Below are 13,773 nucleotides of genomic sequence, written 5' to 3' on the forward strand. Positions count from 1 at the left end.
AGACCACACGTATATGACTGATAACTTGCCCAAAAGTCAAAAACAGAGTTTAAACTATTAAAGTGCAGCTTCATTTTATTTTCGGAATAGATCGAAACACACACACAGAGGAGATAGTGATCATCAAGCAACAAAAACCAGAATTGAAAATGGGAAATGCATGCAATTACCAATAGATATGGACTGTCCACATTGAAAAGGTTATATCTGGGTGAAATGTTCGAGTCTCAACAAAGGGAAGATTTCTTTTTTCTTTTTTGGGGGTTGGGGGTAGAGGGGGGAGGAATTGACAAACTATGTATAAAGATAATCCTAATGAGCTCCAAGCCAATGCTGGGAGAAGAGTAACAAACAGGATAACTAGTTACGTTTTTCCAGTTCACCCCTCTCCAGCACTCGAATAGCTTAGAACCCACACCATATATGAAGATGTTTGCGGTGGGTCAAAGAGAGGGTGGCAAGGGAAGCTACACAAAAGAGCCATCCCAACCCCGATTTCACTCTTCAAACTCGTGAATGTGATCTAAGAGGTAGTTAGCAGCGAGCTCCTCATTTTTGTTGCAGGCAAAGAAAACCTCCAGTACAAGGTCATGATCAAAGCCCATCTGCTCAAGCTGCAAAAAGAGGGGAAATCAAAACAAGTCAGTCCTAAAATAAAGGAAAGATAGCATATAGATACGAAAATACACCACCACCATGTCAGCGATCACTTACACGTTCTATGGCTTCACGCTCTTCGGGTGTTACAGATATAGCCTGTGGCATTGCTGCTGCAAGCTGGCCCAGTACGTTGTTGCTGATATCGAAATAGGGGAACACGAATTAGTACTAAACATAACCTTTGTATCAAAATCATTGAATGTAGAAGGGTGAACATACCCTTCTCCTCCTTCAACAGGCTCATTGATAAGGCGAAGAAAATCAGCCTGGTGCTCCTGTATAAGCCTCATTAGGTGGGGATTCTGCTTGCCTAGCTCCTGAAGCATGGGCTGCCAACAATGGAAACATTGAAAAGAGAACCTACACACAGAATTTTTACAAATGGTCCAAACTAGAGAGGAACTGAGAAGTGAAACCTGCAAAATTTGTGGATTGGCCTGAACCATTGCCCGTAAAGCTTGGAACTGAGAATGACAATAATTAAGATGAACTTAAATAAAATGAACTTTCCAGAATGAAATAGAGGAAGGATTATGCAGGCAGTGAAGGTCGGGAAATTCACACGCATACCTGCTGACTGTTCCTTAGAAAGTCTAAGGTGTTCGCACCAGCAGTATTAGATCCCACACTAGGAAGACCCTGCGTGAACAGAATGTCAAAAGCTTGCCCCAAAATAATTTGCCCCACCCCTCCCCCCTCAAAAGAAGAGCGTAAAAACACGAATTAAACGCTCTACCTGAGGAAAGAGATTCAAGGGATCTGCATTGGGTCCGCCTGCAGGAACAGGTGCTGGTTGTGCTGCAGGTTGAGGCTGAGCCGGTTGATTACCTGCCTGCACGCTGGGTGGACTTCCTCCAACAGGAGGGACCTCTGCTGCCTCAGGAATACCCTATTAAGTAGAATTTAAAAACTTGATCAGCAACAGATATAACCAGTAAGACGTGGTATTTGAGCAAAGCTTAAAGCCTTCCACCCATTCATTAATGGTTTGATGCAAACAAAATTAGCCACAAAATAGGAACTACAGCAAATTCTATATGACTACAAGACACACACCTACTTCTCTACCATCATTTTCAGACAGTATGCACCAGCAAATTGGTTGTCAGATTACAAGCCTGTTTGGGTTGTCGTAAAAAAAGTTCTAACTTTTTAAAGAAGTAATTTTTTGGTTAAAACTTAAATAACTTTTTTAAAAAGTAACATTTTAAACTTATTTTTAAGTTTATCTTTAAATTTGCCAAACATTCCCAAAAGCTGAAACCGACTTAGAAGCAGGTTTGACCAACTTTAATTCCTAATCTAAACGGTCTCTAACTCCACATGAGTGACTCAGGCAAGAATGCAGTTGAAAGACAAATAAGCAGACAGCCAGTGATCCATTTTCCCACATTTAATGCCCAAGTTCAAAAATACCATCACACCCAAAATGGTAAAAGCCATCATGGCACAAGCACCCAAAGAATCACTGGTACGATAGCAATAACTTACAGAAATCAGATAATGGGAGAGAGAAGATTTAGCGTCACCAACTTGCTGATTCAGAGAGGGCAGGCTGGGGAACCGAGAAGAGAGAGGATGAAAGAGCCTGAGCTCGGAAGGGAAGAGCGGCTTTTACATTCATTTGGTTGGGGAAGAAAAGGGGATTTAGTCAGAAGGCATGGAGAGGAAAAGGATGCATGCTTAAAAGAAAGGGAGCCAACATTGAGGAGTTACATTCTTCCGTTAACTATATTGTTAAGTCTTAATATTAAATTTTTTTTTTTTTTGATAAAGTAGTCTTAATATTAAATATATTGAGTGAATGCTACATTTATTTGAATAATGCAACATAATAATTTTGTAAAGGATGAGTAGCATAAAAATGGAAATATTCACAGAAATAAGTAAAAAATGTAGCCATTATTATTATTTGTGGAACTTGAAATATTCTGTCAAAGAATTATAACCAACAGTAAAAAGAAAAAGAAAAATTGACAAACACTAGTATGCGACCAAGGACTAACAAACTTACAGAGTACAAGTATTCAACAGCCCTCTCAGGATTGTTAAAAGCTGCCCGTAGGGCTCGAACAACCGTCTCCCTATCCCACGTTCCACCACCCATGTCAAGAATCTGCTGAATTGCTCCATCAAGGTTGTTACCAGCAACCAAGCTTGAAGCAGCTTGGCCATAGACATCAGATCCCGACCTGGCATATAAATAGATCATTTAAGTAAAAGGTCTCTTACAATTTCGCAGAAAAGGCAAGGAGAACGTGTTCCTTGAAGAATATACTTACACAACAGCCGATGCAGGAGCAAGAGCAGGAGCTGGGACTGGGACTGAGGCTGGGGCTGGGGCAAGGGCAGGGGCAGGGGCAGCGGCAGGGGCTGGTGCTGGGGAGGGAGCTGCTGCAGGCCTGAAAAATAGCACACAATCACAAGTGAGGAGTATGAAATGCTTTCACTATTCCCATAAAGGTTAATGGAGAGAAACAATATAAAAGGGATAAGGGGAGAATAAATTAAAATGCAAGGCACTACGCCACAATTTAAACAAAACACTGTTTCCAAATGTTAAACCTAAACTCAGAAATCCTTCAAATTTTTATTTATTTATTTATTACTCCCCTCAGATCCATTGTATACGACACTCCCCCTCGATTTAGCTTGTTCCTAGAAGGACACCTATCTATATTTTTTTAACGCATATAAATACCTGTCTATATTTAGAATCTCTCACTTTATACTTCCTATTACAATAATGATATGCTCATACATCCACAAAAATGTCATAGACGTCTAAAACAAGTGCCAGCAGTAATTTTAATGTGTTTCACAAGTCTGTCTTAAACTTGATGCCCAGTCAAACATCACCGAGGGAGTAATTTTCACAAGTATTATTTCAAAAATTTATGACGGGAAATATAAACTTCTCATCATGTTTAATCACATACATTGTTCTGGGTCTGCATTCTTCAAACATATATATAGTCACCATCACCTAAATGTCTAAAGCTCAACAACAACATACCCAGTGTGATTCCACAAGACCTGGATGTCTAAAGCTCATCAGATGAAATTTTATCTCAATGGACAAAAATACTACATCATGGCGTTACTGCTAATCGGAATAATAGGGCAAACCCCCAAATTGCACGGCCAAATAGAAGTGATGCAAAAGTGAAAAATATGTTTGAGAAAATATGATACTGAAGTAGGAAAACTCACGATGCAACTGGGACTTGAGCAGCTGTAGATGCAGGAGTTGAACTAGGTGCTGCCGTACTTGACTGTGGTGTCTACAAGTCCAAATCAAATATAATTAACTGAAGTAAACTTGTTAAGAGTAGGAACAGCATTATAGTAAACACATGGGCACATGCTGCAGATGGCAGCGGCCATCACACTACCTTGCAGATTATACTATTCTTGAAAACATTTTCGACAATGATGTCAACATTCACCGTAACCCAAAAAACCTCAACAGTCGAATTGTTCAGCCATGGCAAATAAAGGAGAAACTACTTCTCACTCGCATAATGCTAATTAGTAATTACTAAGGTGATACTTGGTCAGGGGTTTAAAGGGATTTAATCCCTACATAAAATCGAGCATTATTTTATACAATGGTTACAAGTTTTTGTTTTCCTCATAAATTTACCCACATAAGTTACTTCCAAATCTATGTAATCTCTACACTTCAATTTAAGCATCTTACTTTCCTTCTTAACTAGTTCAACAAAGAAAACTTCTTTCTCTATTTGGAACATCTCTAATTCCAACATTCTACATGCTTGTTCAAAACTACAAGATTCAAAGGGCATTGTGGTACATAACGCAAATCTTGTTGTCTTAACAAGACTCGAACATCTCTCTTATTTTTCTTTAAAATGTTGTGCCTTATCAATCTTATTAATTTTGATAAAGTAGAGGCTTCGTGCTAGACGATCTGAGACATTTCAATTGGAACGGAGGGATTATTATATGATGAATAGAATGTGGAATAAGAATGAAAGTACTAGAAGTACATGGATCAGAAACCCTAAAATGACAGAAATAGTCTTCATAGACTTTATATTGTTAGAAAAGTAACCCTAATCTGATATTATGCAGTGTATACTAATCTGTAATATGTTAAACTAAGCATTCCACAAGCAATGCGACTTCACAAGATATAGTCTCAGCATTACAATCCTTAAACAACTATTCATGCATTACATATTCCAGCATTACAACCCTTGCATTATTGATCCCTGCATAACCTCTAATGAAATGACCCAAGGTTACAGTTGTTGCTCCTTCACATAATCATTTTCAAATATTTTGTTTGCCTTGGAAAATATTTGCATCAACTGGAAGAAAACAACTTATGCCTATTAAGGCCAAAATCATTTCCTTTAACAATCATCTCAATCATGATTCATACCAACAGGTCTCGACTACTATATAAATACTCTTGTCTATCTTTGCTAATTGGAGTGCATAGCTAAGCGCTTCCCTTATGCCGCATCTTCCACTTCTCCATACAAAAATACTTCTATGAAAAGTATTTTACATGACACCAAACACCCTCTTAAGTAGCTTCAAAGATAAAAATTAGCCTACAGTAAATTGTATTCACCAATAAGTCCCGGATTTGTAGCCTGTTTTTTGTTACTCCCTCTTGGCAAATAAAGTGAACTATCTCTTTTAGTAACAATTCACTTTTTTACTACAAAAGCAGTCAACTTTTACACTCAACCAAATATATAGAAAATATTTTTCAGGAAAAATATCATTATACATAATAATGTCTTCATACCAATTAGACAAGAGTAAATTCAATTAACCTAGGACTTCTGTTTTATATATTTTAAACGTATAGGAATGTGGAGCTCTATTAAGTAATTCATCACCTTCAGAAAATAATAGAGACTTGAGTTCGTAGGTAGGAGGGAAAATAAACCACTTTCTGATGTTTGATTGCTTGGATAATATTTTTCAAAGAGAACATTTCACTAAGAGGTTAAGGAAATAACTCTCCTTACTTGGGGACATAAATCACTTTCCTTCCACAACTATTTCAGCTCTTTATTTCATGTTGTTGCTTTTGTCAAAAATTAACTTACTTTCAGGAGAATATTTTCCAAAAGAATTTCCTTCCACACCAAACACACAAGCAAGACCCTTATCACATAAGCACCAAGTGTCGTCATACCGAAATTCACTAGCTTTATAATGACCTAAATAATAATAACCATCAGGAACCTTTTTTTTGAGAGACAGAGATAGGTAACTTCATATTCATAAAACAGGCTCACCATCCCAAAAATGATGAGACTGATCAGCTACAAACATCATATCTAAATATTCAAGTAACTCAATAGGAACCACTAACAATCCTGATAAGAGATTCCTCAACAGCTAAATCTGTCAACTACTAGAACAATATTTCACAATAAAACTAAGAAAATGAAGTGCCAAGCAGCAAGAACTACAATCACATTCATTTTGAGAAGAAATAACTTGTTGCATTGATATGTACATAGTCTACACCTCAGTAAATATATAAGCTTCTATAGGCATAACAGGCAAAATCTCGTACGGAAGGCTTCACATGAACAAAGCATTACCACCAAATAGTCACTACCACACTGACAAAAGTAGGATCTGTACGGGTAGCTCTGTTTACTGTCACAAACTTTGACCACATGCAGCTCATGCATGATCAGTCAGTGATCAAATATCAGAACAATGCACTAGACATTAAATCACAGAATTAGTGAGGAGAAACCCCCCACCACTCCCCAAGAGAAAAACAAAACTAGTTGTAGCTGCCAGTACCCTTTCTAGAAAGGTATTTTTCTTTTGTTCCTGTGCAAAATTTCAACCTAGTTCAAAAGTAAGAATAAATGATGTTTTAGTCGATAGTCAATCGAGTTAGGCAATCCAGTAGTCCTCATCTATTATACATAAGACCTTGATAGCAAAACATCAAACATACCACGGTAGGAGAATGTCTCTGAGAAAACATATCAAAAGAAAAAATTAGGAAAAAGCTTTTCCAGTATGCTGTGTCTTTTTAGGATTAAACACTCAGCTCATAGTATGGAACTGATCCAGATTTTCTCCCTACCTCTATCAATATGATCCCAAAAGTGTTAGATTTGATCTACACCAACCTTGGATAAATATGGGACAAATGCAAGACCAAGTAATTCAATTGAACGAAAATGCTATCACACTGCAAACCTTAGCTGTTGCTGCAGTTGAAGTAGCTGAACCTTCTCCAGCTGAGCTCTTACTCTGAAATTCCATGCAACAGCAAGTAACAAACTAAAGTTACAAATATAAATAAAAAAGATGTAGTAATCCTCTGAGTGTCATAACTTTATTCGTAAGTTATGATAGGTACACTATGAGACATTTATTTTTAAAATTGTGATGCATGGACATGTTTACAAGTATGCATCCAAACAGGGTAGGTATACACTGTTTTTCATAATTTTAGTATGTGCAGCAATTACCATCACTCAAGACCTTTATGAACCCATTGTGTGCCCCTATATGCACAATACATTATACAAGTCCAATAAACAAACAACTTAAACATATCATGGCTTATAACACACACTATTTGACAGGTGCAATAGCTCATCCTCCAAATACATTAGTATTAGCTATTAACATTAACACATGGAATTAACAAAAGGGGCAATACTCAACAAAATACACTTCTCTGAAAACAAAGGTTCAGAAAATAAAGGACAGGTGCAGAGACTTGATGGTAACTATTCTAACATATGGAGTTAAAAGAGTTTGGAAGAGGAATCTTTACATCAGACCTTTAAAAAGAAAAAGAACAAACATATACACATGCGTATTGAAACTACATCAAATGATCAATGACGAGTCAGTATTTTTTCTATAAAAAAAATAGAGGTGTGAACAATTCTTTTTATACCACTCTATCCCCCAAGAGAACCCCAGTACATGGTGTAAAGATCCAACATGATGTCTATGTTCATGCAGTTAACTATACCAATAACACTGAAAATTAGAAGAAAAAAGAAAATGATTCATATTTACCTTTGTCAGCATGATTACTATAAAGTTGCTTTCAGCAACTTTATTTTCTTCGAGTGTTGTCCCATCTTTAAGTACCTTCCCCTGGTGGATAAGCATCTGCTGGGCAGCAGGATATACATCTGAACCCTGAACTGTTTCTATGTTCTTCTTCACATCGGCAACCTAAAAAATACAGAAAATTCAAGCCGTGAATTTAATGTACTGCATGATCTGAAGTTTCATTGTGACAAGATTACAAGAGCTAAAATCTCTAAGATAAGTTCAATCCAGCTAAAGATCCTTGTCCAAAAGTTTGGTCGCGAGAGAGTAATCAGGGTTACCAAAAGTGAGAAAAGCAAAAAAGGGGGCTAGGTCCATGAGGCTTGAAGCAAAAGCGAGATATGAACGGATGCTTCTTTGCAGCGAAGTTTACAATTTATTAAATTAGAAAGTACCAAATGTAAATGAATTTATTAGTAAATATAAAATCAACTTAGAAATAAAATAACCAACTACTGCATCCAATATACAACATTGTCAATGTCAATCTAACCCTACTAAAAGTGGAGGTAAAAAAGAATGGATGATTGGTTCAGATTACTTTGTCCACCATCATTTGATGAACACACTTCTCTGAAGAAAGCATAAATCCACCCTTGAGATAGTAACACCTCGCTACGCAAAGGCACATTGCTTAAGTTCACAATGGCTATTGAGTGCGACCAAATATATTTGAGGATCATATGCCAAAGTCGGGCAATTGTATGATATCTGATATGCCACAGCCTTGAATAACTGTGATTATTTGCTCATTCTGCTTTTGTTATCATACCTTTTGATTTAATTCTGTACCTCATTGTTGGACCTCATAGTTACATACAAACTTGTAAATTGTTATCTACTTGCTGAATCTATATATAGAAATGTATCCTGCTAATAGCACTTGATTACTGAGAAACACTTTTATGTTGAGCCTAAAGAATTTGTCCAAACGCCTTATTATTGGTTGGACATCAAGAGCAACTATGGCTGACAGTATAGTTTGACACCAACTATCAGAACACTGATTTGTAACCAGCAACTGTGTTTCTTTGCAGCAGTGAAAAAATACCGATGTTACTTCATTAAATAGTGAGAAACTAGTCAAAAAATACAACTTACCAAAATAATCTAACGAGGGCTAGTTTTCCAAATTCTTCCAATTTCTACAAAGGGATCTCATGCAACTTCAACCGTATTAGCAAAACCTTGTTTCAAACTTCACAACTTCATCCGGATGTCATGCAATTTCAACCATATTAGCAAAAGCCAAACTTCTTTTCTGCCGATAGAAGAAACCACGCCCTTCCATGTCAGTCTTTGGTTTCCAAGAGTACAGCAGCTCAACAACTTAACTCCAAACCAATTGGAGTCAGCTATATGAATGTCTATATCTATCCATTCCATTATTTTTTTAAAATTAAATATCCACCCGTTCTATTCAACAATTTTCAGAGGATTCATCGAAGCAGTGTTGTAAAAGGCGATCATCACCTAGTCACAATGGCGAGAGGCGAAGTGAGGCGACCCTTCATCGCCTATTAGCTTTGTGGCAAGGCAATCTTCAAAAGGCGACGCCATGGTGACAAAGGCAAGAAACGTGTCGCCTTCTGTATTTTCTTAAAAAAGGTTACTAACTTAGAATTCTAAAAGTTAAAAGATGACTTTACGGTTTTCTCGCAACTCTTTGACTGCGACTGCGACAGCGACTCCAGCCAATTGACTCGATTAGACTTCTCCGGCTACCAACCATACTTTTCCGGCGACTCCAAAGTCCAACCAATACATAGTTCTTCTTTCTTCTTCTTTTCTTCCACAGATTTCTTCTTCTATTTCTTTTTCCTCTTCCTTCAGAATTTTGAGTCACTTCTACCTCTGTTTTTTCATATTTATTTTGACTTTGTTTTGTTTTTTTCTCATTCAAGTTCTAGACTTTCGGTATCTACTTTCTATTTTCAGTTTTTGAATTAAAATATTTGCTAATATGTTATTACTACAGACATTTTTATTACTATATAAGCAATTTAATACTTCAAAATTTTTGGTATAATTCGCGCCACACTTCAAAAAGACCGCATTGTCTTGTCGCCTTTTGTTGCCTTTCGCCATCAAAAACCAACTGCCCCTACATGGACCCTCTGCAACCGTCGTCGTCTAATATTTAGAATTCAAATAATTGTTAATTTAACTATCTTCCTTCATTCTATTGCAGGCTCTTCTTTGGCTTAAAACTAGCTATAACTTGGCAAGCAGCCCAAGCTCACAAGTCACACAGGATATGTTTCCAAGAGTACATCAACAGAGGAAGTACTTTACACTTCCATAGATGCATCTTCCGACAACAAAATGGCCTCCCTGAAGAAACAAATCACTAAGCAACACCAGCACTATAGCACAATCTCAAAACACTTAAAAAAGAATCCACTAATTATACCCAATACACACAATCAGAAACTCCTCAAAACTCAAATCAAAACCAAAACCACTTCAATTCAAACCTCAACATCGCCTAACTCGGAATCTAATCAACAAATTAGAGCAGCAACCGACTGAATCAGTCATTACTGACAGTCAGTCACATCTATGCATCACAAAGCACGTCAACAAATCAAAACAAACCTCAATTCCGAAAAAAATGGTAAAAACAAGCTGAATTCAAACAACATCGCTGATATCATCAGCTCATGTATAATCAAATAAAGAGTTCAAAAAAAAAAAACGGACCGTATCTTCAGGTTTGACTTCAATTTCAAAGTGAGAGCCTTTGAGAGTTTTCACAAAAATCTTCATATCTGTTATTCCGTCACCGGAAAGTTTGATCGCCGACCGACGAGAGGGAGAGGACGACGGAGAGCCCAACGGTGAAGGAAGAATAATGTAGAAAGGACCGTAAGGTGCAAGTAAAGAGTTAAAAGAGTACAGGCCTTTTTATATATTTAATAACTGAGGAGACACTTTCACGCGTATGATATGTGCGTGTAAGACACGCGATAAGGATTTGGGTAGTTTGGGTAGCGCGTGTGGTGAAAGGCGAAGGAGAAAGATTGGGAGTAGGTGTTGAAGACTGAATGAAGGAAAGGATCAGCTAGCTAGATTTTTGTTATACGCAGGACTTATATTATATATAATCGCGATAGGATATTTTTAAAATTATCAATTATTTGAGTATGAAATTAATAATTTATTGTGTTTTTAATAATTTTCTCTCTATTAACAATTCTTTTCGTTGTACTTTTTTGATGTATTTATTTATTTATTCCAATTTTATCAGGGCTTAAAAAACATAAATCAATTGGTTTAGGAATAAATGAAATTCATAAATTATGATGGAGATTTAATATAGTGCTATTTTTGTAGTTGGAGATGAAATTGTGGTGATATATATCAAACTCATCCACCCTTGTAATAGCCTCATGCACCTTCAAGTCTACCCACCTAACCTAAAATTATAAGATCTAAAAGGGAAAGAAAGATTAGGAATATATATATATATATATATATATATGAGAGCATGATATTTACTTTGTATACAAAAATCTATATATTAATTCTTTTTTTTATATGTAAATGTTATAAGTTATATATGCATTATACACTATATATATACACACACTGCATATAGTATATGTGTTAGATACAGAATAGATGCACCTTTCATTATATACATTTTTTGTCAGTACTCATCATAGCCATTTAATCTTTCACACTCATTCTTTTTGTTTTTTTATTATAATATGTCTATAATACATTAATCAAGGTATATTTAGTGTATAATATATACATATATTAATATACACATATTGTTACAATTTTTCCCTCTTTAGAATATATATACACACATGTCTCAACTCATTTTATTGATATATTTCAAATTGACATATTGAATAGTGGCCTTCAAGTTTTGGTTTGAATGTGATAGTTAATTATCTACAAAGAGTTTTTTATCACATCTAAGTAAAATATTTGGATCAAGAGGAATTGCCAAAAAAAAAATTCTTCATTAAACTTTCTTAAGAATTGTGCATGGAAATAAAGAGAAAAAGCCCATCCACAATGGATCTACAACAAAATATATGGGTTGGACAAAGATTAGTTCAAAAGTTATTTGGACAAATGAATTGGGCTAAAATTGGTTTTAAGTGGGTTGGGCCATGCTTCTCATAAGATGACCCAATTATCTTAATTGTCCACCTTACCACGAATCGAAAAATATTTTTAAATGATCCACTTGATCGTGATCGAGATCAATAAATCGAGCTTTGAGACATTCAAAACATGAGACTCAAGTCTCAAGTCTTATCCCTAAATGCGGAACGAAGACCAAATCTTAGTCTGACATTGCTAAAAAATGTCAAAAGGCAATTTAGAAAATTCATATTTTGTTATTACACATAATGTGACTGATTCTGTTAGAAGGAATTTTTCAAAAATATACCGTTCTATATGAAATATTACTCTACGTAACTCAATATACACTAAGCAAATTACCATACATAATAGAGTGCAATAAATCCAATTTGATGATATATAATATTTAGTTTATGTGGAATGGATACTTTTTTCTCTTAATAAACATTAATTTTCCCCCTATTTTTAAATGCCCTAAACATGTAATAACTACACTATTAAATAATGGTCAAGACTCATGATGGGATGCCCAACTACACTCGTAAACATGTTAGATTTCTTCTTATTTATACTCACATAAGATAAAGAATGAGTTAAAAATAATATCGTTTTATTTGACTTGATCGTTGTGTCAAGTGTCGTGGTGCCTTGAGCAACTCTTAATTTTGTTTGTCAATCTCGTAATTAATTTCATCTTCGATGTATAAAAAATGTTATATTTATATATTTGTGTTCATGCATATACACAAAAAGTCGATCAAAACTCTATTTTTTTAAAAAAAAAATGGGGGCATGTGATGACATAACGTCCTCGTATGAACCTTAGGAATAGAGATCAGCATCGAGAAGCCCATTCGTTGAGCTATTTAATACTTGTGAATATGTTTACCGCAAAGAAAAACATGTTTTTCTAATATATTAAAAAAATTCAATATTAACCGATAATTCTATAATTTATTTCATAAATATAAAATTCCACTATCTTTTGGTTCAAAATTTAATATCCAGAAATTTGTATACTCTGTTCTTGCTTTTTAATATTTAAATTAAATAATATTAATAATTAAAAAGAAGATTAAAACCCCAAAAAAAAAAAGATTTACACTTCCTAGTTTGCCGGTAACGTCTCGGGTCTCCATAGAAAATCGGGTGACCCGAAACCAAGATCCGAATGATCAAACAATCCATCTAGTGCTACGTATTCACAAACACCAGTGTTAAAATCCACTAAATCAGCGATCCCCAATTCGAACGAATCGTAATTCGGAATTCTCTCTTCCACTTCCCATATTGAATCCGGTGAAACTCCGATCAATTCGACTACCGATTCACTTCCCTCCGCCGTTGCCGGAGGAAGTCCGAGTTCATCATCCGACGCTTCGAGAAGGTAACCTAACTCCGGCTGAGACTCATCAGAATCCGCCGTCAAATCCACCGCTTCCGTCTCCATCACCTTCGCCGGTGACGGAGAAGCTGTAATTTCTTCTTCGAAACTCTTCATGAACGAATCGAAATCATGACTCGTGGTGCAAAACTCGGAGCTATCATCGTCATCGGTGAGATCGTACAACAGATTCTCCTTGAGTTTCTTCACTTCCGGTGAGTTATATTCTGATTCTTCCGATTCAACTCGGACTCTCTTCTTTCTACTCATCATGCTCTCCATAGAAATTCGCAGAATGCGTGTAATACACGTGCTTAGATTTGAGAATTGAAAAGGTTTTGAGTGAGGAGAGAGGGAAGATAAGAGTTGGTTTATATAGTGGAGACAAAGAGGAGAGAGAAAGTGGAGTAAAATGATGTAATGTCGGCGCGTGGGTGGGAATTATTTGTGGGGCAGTTATGGTCGTCTCTAGATTTTTATTTTTTAAATTAAAAAAAAAATTATTTTTATTTAATTAATTTAGAAACTTT

General features: G+C 35.8%; 2 protein-coding genes across 2 annotated transcripts; both read right to left on the minus strand.

The window, feature by feature from the left end:
- Positions 1–143: 143 nt before the first annotated feature.
- Positions 144–10,822, minus strand: LOC101249452 (ubiquitin receptor RAD23c). Its single transcript, XM_004236917.3, has 12 exons — positions 10,456–10,822; positions 7,714–7,875; positions 6,877–6,930; positions 3,874–3,944; positions 2,943–3,062; positions 2,675–2,852; positions 1,397–1,549; positions 1,231–1,299; positions 1,077–1,124; positions 880–989; positions 715–796; positions 144–614 (listed from the first exon to the last, which is right to left on the minus strand). Exons 1-12 carry the CDS (start codon positions 10,519–10,521, stop codon positions 498–500), a joined length of 1,230 nt encoding a protein of 409 aa, XP_004236965.1. The 5' UTR covers positions 10,522–10,822; the 3' UTR covers positions 144–497.
- A 2,145-nt stretch (positions 10,823–12,967) lies between these two features.
- On the minus strand, positions 12,968–13,525 carry LOC104646741 (uncharacterized). Its single transcript, XM_010321120.4, has one exon. The coding sequence runs from the start codon at positions 13,523–13,525 to the stop codon at positions 12,968–12,970; it is 558 nt and encodes a 185-aa protein (XP_010319422.2).
- Between the last annotated feature and the right edge of the window lie 248 nt (positions 13,526–13,773).

This window comes from Solanum lycopersicum, chromosome 4 (genome assembly GCF_036512215.1).
Source record: "Solanum lycopersicum chromosome 4, SLM_r2.1".
Lineage (NCBI taxonomy): Eukaryota > Viridiplantae > Streptophyta > Magnoliopsida > Solanales > Solanaceae > Solanum > Solanum lycopersicum.

Excerpts from the sequence above, each read along its gene's own strand:
- LOC101249452 (XM_004236917.3), bottom strand. The coding sequence starts at position 10,521 with ATGAAGATTTTTGTGAAAACTCTCAAAGGCTCTCACTTTGAAATTGAA. Across the intron at positions 7,876-10,455 it reads AAGTCAAACCTGAAGATACG|GTTGCCGATGTGAAGAAGAA; the intron begins GTCCGTTTTTTT and ends TGTATTTTTTAG. Across the intron at positions 3,063-3,873 it reads GCTCAAGTCCCAGTTGCATC|GCCTGCAGCAGCTCCCTCCC; the intron begins GTGAGTTTTCCT and ends GCTATTTTTCAG.
- LOC104646741 (XM_010321120.4), bottom strand. The coding sequence starts at position 13,525 with ATGGAGAGCATGATGAGTAGAAAGAAGAGAGTCCGAGTTGAATCGGAA.